The 14250-nt window shown below is 27.9% G+C and overlaps 1 protein-coding gene across 1 annotated transcript in view; it reads right to left on the minus strand.

The window, feature by feature from the left end:
- The window catches only part of LOC107439148 (protein phosphatase 2 regulatory subunit tws), a gene marked incomplete in the record, with an annotated part of 22625 nt that extends 12273 nt beyond the window's left edge, over positions 1 to 10352 (minus strand). The window contains 6 exon segments of the mRNA XM_043043748.2: positions 1487 to 1651; positions 2748 to 3038; positions 4070 to 4235; positions 8374 to 8471; positions 9927 to 9992; positions 10194 to 10352. Coding sequence (XP_042899682.1) covers positions 1487 to 1651; positions 2748 to 3038; positions 4070 to 4235; positions 8374 to 8471; positions 9927 to 9992; positions 10194 to 10200 — 793 coding nt within the window.
- Between the last annotated feature and the right edge of the window lie 3898 nt (positions 10353 to 14250).

The following is a 14250-nucleotide window of genomic DNA, read 5'->3' on the forward strand; positions in this document are numbered from 1 at the left end:
ATATACAGTCGGACCTCTATTTAACGAAGTCGCTAAATCCCGAAAAAAAGTTCGTTATATGGAAAATTCGTTAAATAGAAAATCATCTTTTGAAATACTTACACAACGTAGAATAGGTTTTAAATTCATGGATACTAGAAATAATTAAAATTGCAATTGATGCACCTTTATCTTGTAATTTTTTTCTTTAATAGTCAGGCACTTTCGCTTCGACATTTTGCAGCCGTAAGAAAAGCAACAAGCAGCACTCTGATCAGCAATCTTAAAACAGGAGCTCTACCGAGTGAGCAACGAGAAAGTTGAAAGTTTTTCTAGAAAGGAAGTGAACAGTGGGGGTGGAGATAATAGGACATGTCAATAAGGGACCAGGGACCACACACTTTGATGACCCATTCCTTTTATCTTCTCTGCTCATTTCCTATTCAAGGAATTTGACCCTTTCCCCCCTTTTCTAGTGGGATTGCATTTCCTGTATGAAATGCAAACAAAAAGGGAAAGGAATTTTACTGCTTTCTCTAAAAGTTAAGGGGATGCGAAAATCAGTTCAAGGTTATTTCCCTCATAAAATGCATTAACTAGTTAATAATTTTTCTCAAATATTTTGGGAAATGGGGAAAGTAGATCTAAAAAAAAAAATTCGTTAAATAGAAAATTCATTTAACGAAGAAATTTCCAAAATGTTCTTGGTTCCACGAAAAAATTCGCAAAATAGAGAAATTCGTAAAATGGAAGTTCGTTAAATAGAAGTCCGACTGTATTATTTTTTTAATTTAAACAAGGTGGAATAATTTAAAATAATTAATTAAACTTAATCATACAATTAATTTTAACAATACCATTCAATGTGCAACCATTTAATGTATTTTTACTGCTTGTTAACACAAAAAACAGGTTCATTCCAGACCATGACAAATCTGACCGGGCTTTTAATACCAACAAAATTAAATTTATAAGAGTCAAATTGCTGATAAGTTTTTAAAAAAATTTATTAAAAGGTAAGAAAAAAAGTACTTTACAACAACGATATTTGTCATTGATTCATATCCTATTTACATATCATTTTATTGTACTTATGATGAAAAAGTTACGAGTTAACTAAAAATGAAATGTTTTAAGAAAATAAAAATTCCTGTAGCTTGAGCAAAATGATATATATTAAGACAGAAAAATTAGGTCGAAAATAAATTTTATTCGCTGAAGCTACGGGTGACAAAGATCTATTAAAACATTAACTTAAAATCCCAGTGCAGTATTTTTTTTTCTTTTTAGTGTAAATTCAAATTTTTAAACACAGAATTTTTTTTTATTTTATTGCTTAATTTAAAAATTGCATGCCTTTTCTAAGTTATTTAAGCGAATAGAGACTATATATACATATATATTTGATGCCAAATATCAGAAATAAGTTAGTCAGCTGAAAGTTAAGATACAATATTTCAGAGCAAAAGATAAATAAAAAAATCAGAGAAAGGAAAAAAATTATTACACTTAGAATGTTGGTCACATAGTGCAGCTGCTCGCATATCACACAAACGAATAGTTCCCTTACTACTACTATACACAAAGACATTACATTGAGAAGGATGAAACTCTGCTGCAGTAATTACTTCAGTAAGTTCTTCCATATTAGTTGGTTTGATATCAACAATATCTAAGATTAATTATAAGGAAAGTACAAGACTAGTTATTTAAAAAATTGAACACATAAATTAAGATTTATTAATTGACAAAATTACCAAGGAGATCAGTTTTTTTCCAGTTGATAGATACTACCGGGTATGATTGTGATTCAACGTGGAAAACTCGGAAAATTTTATGTGCAAAAACTCGATAATAAGTTACTAATTTATATACTATACATGTTTAATATAATTTTTTGAACTAAGATTAAGAATTAAATTACCTATCAATAAAGAATCACACATTCATACCCAATTTAAAAAAACTCATGTGAATTTGAATTGAGGTATTGCTTTTAAAAACATGCAAATATAAATTGCGATGCTGGATTTTTAAATTATGTTAATATGAGTCGCATTGTACGATTTTAAAATCACACGTATACGATTCACATTGCGCAAATTTTAAATCAAGTAAATACAAAATTCCGTGCTTAACATTAAAATTGCGTAAATATGAATCTCAATATTAGCTGATTGCAACGTAGTTTCATACATTAACAATGGCAAAAATCCAAAAATGCAATTTAGCAAAAGTTTTAAATTTTAAACAGCGGAACTTTAATCTTACTTTAAATTTCAGATTGCAATGAAAATTTTGTTGGATAATAAATATTGCTCTGTGGAATTCCGTGAAAAAAATCGCACATCCTGCTTCTTGTTTCTAGACCTAGAATGATACGAAAAAACCTGGAATTCGTACACATGGAATACAATTAAAATTGATTAACTGTTGCCAAGTAAAATTGATTAACTATTGTGTAGAATCGTGCATTTTTCTTTTACATGCAAGCATTGCTATATCAGTTGTTAAAATATATAATGATTATGTGGCTTAAATGTGAGATTGGCTGTTTAAAAAAATAAGTTCTCTGTGAGGAAAAAAATAAAATGACTTTCTGAACAACCCAATATATATTTTCAAGTTCTGGATATGATTTGTAATAAGTAACTCTTAAATATTAACTATAAATTTTAAATTGTAAATGGTAAGAAAACATAATTATTTTTATTTAAACTTACATAATCATTAAACTACCAAGACTTTTCAATAACAATAAAGGATACTAAAACTTTGGTCTGTAATTTCTAGATGCCATAAATTAATTCGTAAGTCATCAGCAGAGAGATAGGTTTCTTGATCGCTGTTGACAGATATTGAATTTATATGGTATGTATGAGCATTAGCAAAGATTCTACGAGGGCTTGCTTCTACCATTAGATCCATGGGCCTTACATTTGGTACACGCAAGTTAGTAATAGACATTGGGTCTTTCACATGACCCGTCTCGTCTTTCAGATTGTAACCCTCGATTCTCTTATCTCTTTCAGATACTTTCCATAATTTAATAGTTTTATCTGAAAAGACAAATTAGCAGTTGAAGTACAGAAAGCTAATAAAAACAAAGGATAAGAATGATTAAAGAGTTGAGTAACAGTAAAAATATTTAATGTTAAAACAAGTACTTTTGCCAGAATTTCAAAGTTACTGTGAATTGTTAAAAAATTGAGTTCTAGGCACAACTATCAATTGTTATAATAACACATAAGATTTTAGCTCCCTTTTAAGAGAAAGGGAATTTTAAGATACAATGAAGAAAAGAAAAAAGGTTTAAATAGTTCAAGTCAGTCTACAAAGTCCTAAGTACAGTAGTAGTCTTTACTTTTCAGAAATAAATAATCAGAATTTAAAATACCACTAAACTAAGAATATAAAATAAGCATTTGTAAAAATTTAAGTTAAGTGAGATAAGTACATAAGAAGAAAATACTTACGTAAAAAAATAAAAAAAAATAAAGACAATACAACTTAATACAAGAAGCTTGAAATTTAGTAATAGTAAAAAAAAATTCACCTGATAACAATTCTTTTAACAGTAAAAAAAAGCTAAGAAAACAGAGACATCTTTCATTTTAATAATTTTTAGCTTATTAAAATAAAACAATAAACATTAAAAGCATTGTAAACACCTAGAAGATTAAATAAAATTTTTAAAAAAATTATAAACCTTTAGAAATTACATTTAAAAAAACCTGTATGAAATCGAAGAAATTAGCAATCAGAATGATATTCTAAAAACTAAAACAACATATTTGGTAAAATAGAAAGTCTCTAAATATGAGAAAAAGCTGATTAATTCTCTATTTCTTTTATCCATCTATTATTGCATGCATTTATAAATACTAAATTAATTGTATGACAAAATAGGACAAAACTTACATTTTAACAATCAAGGCTCTAACATCTGCTCCAATAAAATAGTTTTATTTTATAAGTTTCAGTTAATTTAACTCATAGCTTTTTATATGCATCTGGTCAAATGGTTATGACAGTTGAACTTTACAATTCGATGATTAAAAAAAAAAAAATAATAATCTTTTAAACTTACCATTCGTTGAGAGAAGAAAATGAGCTGGATTTTTACGTTTCAACCACCTAATTTTATTGATTTTCTCTTCAATCTCTAAACTTTTTAGATAATCAAATTCAGGTTCATGGCTTTGAAATGTACTGTAGACATTATATTCTCCTCTTTTGGGAATAGAAATCTGGGACTAAAAAAAAAATTATAAACATATTTAACACATGATGAAAATAATAAATTTTATAAACTGCTTATAAAACAACATTTTAACACGTTTGTTGCCAATCTTTTGCCAGCGTACGATAATCTCTAAGGTTGTATCCTGCACTGTCTTGCATAAGAGCAGCAGTTAACATGCTAATGTACATTTAAGAATAATAATAAAAGATTAACATCTAATAAAATAGACAGAAAAACAACAGGAAAAATTACTTTACTTCGATAAATCTATATATCAACGGACTTACTAACACAACTTTGCACACTTAAGTTAAAAGTTTATGACAATTACCATTAAGCTATTTAGCAAAATATATATAGCACTTAGAAAAAAATTATTTTCATATAACTACTAGTAAATTATGACTAATACAAGGTAATAACTTTAACTGCATTGTGATTAATATAGTGGAACATATAAAGGGTATGAAATAAGTGACAAAAGGATTAAACACAATGGTTGCTTAAATTAAGTTTTTGTAAATAAAGTCTTCTTAAAAAGAAAATATACAAAAACTTAATTTCACAAACCAATTTACTGCCGTTAAATTAAAAGAACTCTTCCTAAAAATAATTTTATTTCATTGTTTTTCTGTTCTTATGAAGCGTTTCTGTTTATATTGTCTTTCTATTCATATCATAAGAATGAGTCATATTTAACTGACTGTAAAAAACATAAGTAAGGTTTCTATTTATTATTATTATCAATGAAGTCAAAGTAAAAGAAATAAAAAATTTCAGAAATTCATTTTCCTACATCTTGCAAAAACAATGCATGCATAATTATTTACATAATTATAAAGCCTTTGTGAAATTGAGTAACTTTCAATCGCTTATTTTACAGGGTGCATAGCCATATCTTTGAATCAAAAATAAGCACTTTTTAAAAACTTTTCAAGCACTTTACAAAAATTTTCAAGCACTCAAAAAATTCATATTCAATCAATGATATGATTGAAAAACAAAAACTTTTTATTAACAGTTTAGTTTATTAACAGTTAAAACTTTTTATTAACAGTAAAAGAAACGGGCGTTAATCGAAACAATCAGTACTTTCCCACATCACTGAGAGAATTCAACTTGACCCTGAACTCAGAACAAAAGTACCCTTGCCCCCTACGTCAAAAAAAGTGTTAGAAGTAAAATAAAATAAACAAGAATAAAATGAAAATAAATTAAAAAGAAAAACATTTCATAAGGATCTGATATTCTCTATCGGAATTGGAGCAATCGGGTTTCGCAAGTGTCGTCCAAGTGTGCGCGCATGCGCAAGTCATAACGTGGGTACCTTTAAGCACTTTTTACAAACGCTACGCACCCTGTTTTATTATTATTAATTTTCAATGAAAAATAGAAAGAGAAAATTTTTTTAAGCTTTTATAATCATCAATGAAAATCAAGCTAATAAAAGAAAAATCTGAAGATCCTGTTTCTTATCTTAGTAACAAGAGAAAGTTTTGTTTTAATAATTAGCCTTGTTAAAAAAATCAGGCACAACACTTGTAGTTAATAAATTAGGATACAACTGTTAATTTCTTTTAATAAGCACATTATTGTAGTTCAATATTAAATTTCTTCCCCTCAAAACTTTTTTAAAGTTTTGAGTTTCTTATTTTTTTAAGTCCTATTTTTATTTAATTAAAACTTGACAATTTTATATAATTTAACAAAACAATTCTATGATTATCATTTAAATGTAAATGGGATCTTAAAAACCATTTAATAATATTTTTTTCAATAAAATTAGTTACAACTTTAACCCTATCTCAATGAAGCAAAATTTAAATATTGTTAGCTCATAATTGTAGATGGTAGTAATTTAGTTTAATTTATACACAATATTTTTTATTATAATTCTTTTTTTTTATCAGCGTAGTGGAATTCTTTTTTTTCAGTCACAAAAATTAAAGCATGCTAAATTTATATTCCATTTTGTTTCAAGTATAAATTTCTAGATGTACGTATATATATATATATAGTCGGACTTCAATTAACGAACATCCTTTTTAGCGAATTTCTCTATTTCGTGATTTTTTCTTTTTTAACACTTCATCGGGCGCGTTGATCTGACAGATACAGACGTGTCAATATCTCTGCTTTTGTCCCCTGAAACATTTTCTTACGACCTTGACCTTATCAGTATCTGTCCATCTGGCCCCCTGCTACTTTGGAATGCAGTAGTGACCAGTTCGGTGTAGGAGTATTTCCTGTTTCTAAGCTTGTTTGAAATTTTGTATCTGTTAGATACACGCGCCCGATAACGTTTGTCTCGTGAAGCTACATGGAAGTATCGAGATTCCCTGAGCGTTTTTGATTTATCTTTTTCCTACGATGAGTGCTAAACGCTTTTTAGATTTGAAAAATCAGAAAGACCTAGAGCTAGTTCATAGTATTCTATTTAGTGATGGAAATGAGGAATTAAATGCTGAAGAATTTGATGAAAGTGATGCTGACGAAGAAGATATTTTAGAAACACGTGAAGTTGATTGTCATGGCAGTAAAAGTGTTTATAATGACTCAGAACTCGATGATGATGTTAATAATGATGATTTTTATGTAGGAAAGGACAATAATACTTAAATGGGCAAAACAGATCGGAAGAAAAAATTTGACTTAAATTTAGAATCGGATTCAATTATAATAATTGATTTGTCACTTTTATATTATGTATTATTTGTGCATAACTGTCCTTTTTATACTTTTTCAACAGTTTAACATGTTTAATTAAATGTTTTTTACAGCATTTAACTTTTGTAATAGCGTTTGTGATTAATAAATAAAAATTATTATTGAAAATATTAAAAAATATATAAAAATTAAATAAAAATTAAAAATATACATAAAAAACTAATAAAAGGTCCGGGTGTAAAAGCCTGGACCTAAAAAGAGTAAAAATAGGAGATTTAAAGTAATACATATTAACAGAAAACACACAAAACAGAGATGTATCTGACAGATACATCGCGCCCGATGCCGTAAGTTTCGAGACGCGCCCGACGGAGTGTTAAAGAACCAAGAACATTTTGGAAATTTCTACCTAAAATAACTTCCAAATAGCAGAGTGAATTTTCTATTTAACCAACTTTTCTTTGAGATAATTCCCAATTCCTTATTTCCAAAACATTTCAGAACATATCAAACTTGTTAATGCATTTTATGGGGGAAATGACCTTGAATTGATTTTTTGAAGCTACTTAACTTTAAAGAGAAAGCAGTAAAATCTTTTTGCCTTTCAAACGAAAAACTAAATACAAAATTTAACGGATTTTATCAATAGCAATTAAACTTAACATGTGCGTTAATGTATGATTAAAATTACTTTTATAATAAATGCAGCGTAACACTGGATAATGTTTTGCTTTATTCGTGCCTTCCATGCAGATTTCTTTTATGGTTAAGATTTATAAACTAAATAGTAACTGCTAGTTCACAAGATAAAGGTGAATCAATTGCTATTATAATTATGTCTAGTGTTTATGGATTTAAAACCTGTTATGTGTTGCTTAAGTATTTCAAAAGGTGATTTTCTATTTATCGAATTTTCGATATAACTAACTTATTATCAGGATTTAACGACTTTGTTAAATAGAGGTCAGACTGTATATATACATATGTTTGTAATGGAAATAAAATTAATATCTATATTTTTAAAAAAGTGTAGTTTCATAATTTTTTTAAAAAATTATAAAACTACATTTTATAAAACACTCTTTTTACCTTTCATTTTAATGACTCAATATCTTAAGTGCTCAATTTATTCTTTATTATAATTTAACTAGTTAAATTTATATATATATATAAAGAAACTTTTCAAATGAAATGTTTTAGTTAAGGTGACATTTTCACATCAAACTGTTCTACATAGTATTTTATATATATGTATATAATGTACTTTAGAAGTTTTGTACTTTAAAGAAGTTTTGAAATTTTTACTAGCTAACAGATGAATACAAAACACCTTATTACTGACATTAACATGGGAAAGTGCAGATTTTCATTGAAAAAAAATAATCTCACAACAATTTGAAAATATGGCTTATTTTATTTCACTAAACTTTTCTCATATTCAAATCATTTTAACAATAAAACTGAGAATATAAAAAGTATACCAGAGGATCACGTTGAAATATTACAACACGGCCACCTTTGTCTCCAGTAGCTAAAAGATTTCCATCATGATTGAATTCAACGCATGATATTATGTCAGCTAAAAAAATTAAGAGAAAAGGAAACATTCAAAAAGTACTTCAATCAAAAATATCAAATAGATATATGTTACTTTTATTTTAAACTAATAAAGTAGTACAAAATATTTATTTTCAGCGCCACTTAATTATAATCTCACAATTTAAACTTTATATGACAGATAACACTAAGAGCAACAAAAAAAACTTCAATAAGTTCAAATTCGCGTAATAAAATCTATCTTGAATGCATTCAGAAAAATTAAAATATCTTACTAATAACATAATACCAAAAAACGCACATTAACGCATCTAACAAGTAACTGCAAAGACAGTTTGTATCATCGACTGTCTAATAACATGTCTGTCTAAAGTAAACATAGTAAGGTAGCGTTGAAAACATTAAAAATAATTAAATAAATAAACTAACATTACATTTTTAAAGCTTGTAATAATATAAGAATCAATATTTTCAGAAACAAAGGGACCGTTTACACCTCATCTGATCATGTCAATTACAATCACAAAAGTGACAAATGGTTTTAAACGTAAATTTATTTTTTTTAAACATGCAAAGGTTTGTGGATGGTCATATGCAAGTCTTCTCTTTTTTCCCCCCTGAATTTCTCACTGGTCACAACCTGGAAGACGCCAAAACTTCATTATTTTCAAGCAGAAATTGATGCAAAAATCTTCTTGAATTCTAATTGCATATCATATGAATTTTCAGTTTAATATGTCAGTTAAAATAAAAAAAATAGAATTTATACCTTGCTCTAGAATATAATCATTACAAATTAAAGTCAGATATTACAAAACTTTGCTTATCACCAAATTAATAAAAAATAAAGCAAATATCTTTATTCTTTTGCATTCAAGCCGATTAATTTTCCATAATGATAATAACTGATATACACCTTATAAAAATTTAATATTAAATAATCTTATAAACATTTTAGTTACCATGACTTAAGAATTGACAAAAATTAAGAAAAATATTTCTTATACCAAAAGACAAAACCAATGAAAAATTAAAATCTACAAGCAAATTTTTGAACAGAATTAAAAAAACACTGAACCAAAACAAATCTCAAATAATTTATTTAGTATTGATTGCTGTCATAAATTTGTCAAATTTGAAAAGCAAATTCTGTAATAGTGACCAAGTTATTTAAAAACTATAAAGTAAACATTGACAAGTAAACAAATAATCTTAATACTAAGCGTCAGATCTCTTAAATTTGAACCTAAAAATTATTCTAGATAACAACTCACTTCCATAGAATAATACAATAGAATCTCGACATGGTTTATTTGTCATAATATTACTAAAGTTGCAAAACATGGGAAATCGTGAAAATCTATAGACACAGACATTAAATGAAGGACTTAATTTGTAAACAAAATAATCCCAAATAAAATAACATGAAAAATTTTAATTGTCATCAATAATTTTATGATAAACAACAATAACTTACCCTCTGTTATCTCATCATCAAGAGTTCCTTTGACTTGAGAAAAACTCCACTGAATATCTCCATTTCCTATAACAAAATAGAGTAAACGTTTTAAACAATCACTTTAACTTATCAAGAGTCTGTAAACAACTCTAACGGAAAATAGGATTCCAATTAAATAATGTCGATAACATTATTGACGTTAAGGTGATCAGTTTCACTGACATTTCGATTGATTATTCTGTCTATTTAAAAGGAAATCGGATGAAAAATATGGGTAATATTTACCTGCCATTATAGGGAAATTTAATTTCCCTGAATTGTTAATGAATATTCGTTACAAATTATGATTCTTCCGGCATTTGTATCCATCAAATTCAACAGCACATTATGCAGAAAATGGCGTTCATTTTCGGTTGCCACTCTTATTTCTGACAAATAAAACTCAAGTACGAAAAATAACCAATAAGGTACATCCGCACTGCTATAAGCAATTTCTGCATGATTGTGAGGAATAAAATGAATGGGACAAATTTCTAAATTTCATGATACAATTCACAATGATAAAAATTACGCATAAATAAGTTACATATCATTTTAGAAGTTCTTATATCTGTAATTAATACTATGATTGGTTCAACTAACCTCATATTTTTGTATCTCCTAGACGGAGTTCAGAAGTGCCTCAACCGCATTCGGTGAAAATGCTCCTAAGAGCAGAACCATTGACGGCGAATGGAGGTGATTGAATCGTATACAATAAAGATGCCCCTTAAAGGACAGTGATTACGAAACACAGTGTATATTTAATTATACAGAGACTTTCGTTGCATTCCAAACATTATTTCCTGGTTGATAGGGCACTGGGTCCATGCCCAAGAGGTCATAGGTTCGATCGTCGCTGGCTGAAGACTCCCCGTGTAGTAAAAGGTGATGGATGCACGTTAAATCTATCGAGTTGCAAAGTCCTCCATGTTTCCATAGCAAATCATGCCTCTGGGGTACTGATCCAGGAATTTCCTTGTCTTCTGGATTGGTTCAAAATTAGTAGGCTACGGAGTTGAACATAAGTTGTCGTAAACCCAAAATTGGGTCGGCTGTTCAATGACAGTTATAAAATAAAATATTCCTCCATTCATAACTTCCCTCCTCCATACGCGGAAGTTTTGTGCTTATGAATTCCTAACAGACTTTGAGGATATGGGATGTGCACAGAACTTAAAAGGCAATATATCTGTTATTAATATTTAGTTTTAAAAGAACTTTTTATTAATGTTTCTGTACTCATTATCAATATTTGCATTATTATCATTATCAGTATTCATTAAATCAAACAATGAACAGTTTATCACCACGGTATCCGTTTACAAGGGGCATTTAATCGATACACGCTAAAAATATAACATTGTAATATTTTGATTTAAAAAATATTTAAGAATATTTATTTGGAAACGATAAATTCTTACAAACAAATAGTTTCTGCATAAAAATAAATTTAAAACATGAATTTTAAATTTTTTTGAATATTTATCGTTCTTATGTTTTTCTCATTTGATTTAATAAACCTTGTCCAGAGAAAACATTTTAAAAATCCATATAATCTAATCCACGCACCTCAGCATTCTTTTATCCAAGCAATTTAATGAACCATTAAAGAACCTAATTTGCCAAGCAGTTTAGAATAAGAATTTTTCAGCTTCTATGAATAAATAATTAAAATATGATGTTCTGACCTAATTTAAAAAAAAAAAAGAGAAAAAACGCTGTTTGTATTATAAAAATTCGATTACAAGATTCATAAACTAAACTTAACTCAGTGGTGTGACAGCCTATAGAATTTGGGCAAAGTAGCCAAGGCCTACTGTGCCTATCTCAGTTTTCTTGACCTTGGGCTCTGGGATGCAGGAGCAGATGTTCCGGTTAGGTGGTCAATCGAACGCGGAACCCCCAGTGTTTAGTTTTCAATCATGTTTGGTACTCATTTATCGACCCACTGAAGGGATGAAAGGCTGAGTCAACCTTGCCCGGACTGAGGATCGAACCCTGGACCTGTGGCACGAGAGTGCGAAGCGCTACCAATACAAGATTCATAGATTGGAACTTTTTCTTTTCACTTAAGACGTTTTAACTTAGCTAATTAAAAATATCGCATTTCTAAAGAGGGGCATTAAGGGAAGTTTTTTCCATGTGCCCAAATTCAACATCCCGCTGTTGATGTACCAGAGAGGAATTTACGAGTTGGAAGAAGGTAGCGAGTGTGAACAAAAGCTGAATAACTATTCGAAAGAGATACTTTGCAAAAGATACTTTATCCTTTGATTTTGGATTCAGTTATGCATAGAAGCGTTTTGATTATAAACTTCAATTAGTCAGATCATAATTTCCTTTAAAAAAAAATAATAACATTTTTCAAATTTAATTCATTTTCCAAACACATAGACAGTATCCCTCATTCCGCTAGCGAGGTCTGAAATTTGAAAGCCTTCCTTCCATACGACCCTAATTTAATCTACTGTTGCTAATTTTTTCAATTAATTAGAGGTGTATTTTTTAACCAAAATTTTAAAATTACTTTAAAAATATAAATTTTTCTCATTTTAAAATTAGCCATATAAATTAGTTTAGAGTGCTTTCTTATAAACTAATTTTTAGACTTGTCATATAATTATTTAAGTATTTATTTCTTTATTAACAGTTGAGATTAATATTATCAGAAATAGTAAAAATGAAACTTTAAAGGGAAAAAATTTGTCTTTTGACTTTGAAGGTTGAAAATAATTGCTATTCAAGGTCATTAAATTTAATTCTATAGAATTGATCTAATTTCATTGTTATAAGTCATCTAAAAAAGAAAAAAAAATTTCTTCTTCTTCTGATCGAAATTTGAAAACAAATTAGAATGTTTCTAGAATAATGAAATAAAGAGTTTGCTTATGTGTACGCTTTTCTTATAACCTCCAAAATGTTTGCACTTGGATTCTGAAATTCGGACAGTGAGTAGAAGGGATAATTTTTACTCCCCCCCCAATTAAAAAATTGTTCGAGAATAACGTTAAAAATACAATTTTTTATCATAACATAACTATTAATCCCAGTTGCACTTTAAGTTGCAGACACTTTTCTTGTCAACAGCTCTTTCCACTGGGTTTTAAAACGAGTTTCAATGGGAGTTCATTTCATGCTCCATAATAATTCATTAACTTTGATTCTTTTTTTAAATTTTTTATGTCACTTCAGCGTAAGTAAAATTATCGAAGACGCGTGGTGATGAGTCACTGAATTAGTGTTTTGAAGGATATTTCAAACCACATGTTTATAGTTAGGCTTTCAAAGCGTATAAATTGCGTCACAACTAAATTATGCTAAGTCAATGGGCATTGAAAAAAAAAACATATTTATATACTTAAATGCACATTTCATTGGGAAAATTGCTTGATGGTAATAAAAATTTACTATATCCGTTAATATAAAATCATTAGGAAAAATGACAAATAATAATAAAAAGAAATGTAAATTATGTAACTATATGCGCCTTTCAGTTTTGCGATTTTGTAGCTTTTTCCATTTAAATCAAATAATAATGAGTTAAAATTTTTTTTAACATCATATTAAGAACAAGTTTTTAGCTAGCATTGAAAATGATTCCAATTAATTCTAACAAAAATTATGTTGATTAAATCAAACTAATTGTTACGTTTTTCCTTGATTTTTTTAGAAGTAATGTTAATAAAAATGCTTACAAAATATTTTTTTCTTCAATTAGGAAAAAAATATTTCGTAGTATAGCAAATATTTCAATATTACTCCAATGTATGACTCTAATAAAAGAATAATATTGAAAAATATTGTTACAAATTGTTGTTTTCTAATCCCATAAGGTTATAGCACATATTTTATGTAATATTTTTTAAATTTTATTATAGAGTATATAAATTTTGATATAAAATTTCAATAAAGAGTCGATAGAGTATATGTCATTCTGAACATGAAATACAATCAAGAGTTCTAATATGTATAATTTAATCATCAAAAATAAAATTAATTATTTCCTTAGAAATAAAAGAAGTCAAATGTTCATAATATGCTGGCGACTTTGAAATTTAAAATTTTTCTTTTGTTGACAAAATAGCAGATGTGTTAAAAAACAGCAACAATTTGTAATGAACAAAAATATTTTATTATGTTGTATCTAAATATGATTTTATCTTCCTTTCCTAGAGAGAAATGGATAATTTACAGCAAGAAATTTGCCCACATTGAGCTTATTTCTTAATGTGCATCAGATGCCAGATATCATAGTGTGAATATTTTAATGTTTGGAAAAGTTGACTTATACTCCAAAAAA

Source organism: Parasteatoda tepidariorum, chromosome 2 (assembly GCF_043381705.1).
Source record: "Parasteatoda tepidariorum isolate YZ-2023 chromosome 2, CAS_Ptep_4.0, whole genome shotgun sequence".
NCBI lineage: Eukaryota > Metazoa > Arthropoda > Arachnida > Araneae > Theridiidae > Parasteatoda > Parasteatoda tepidariorum.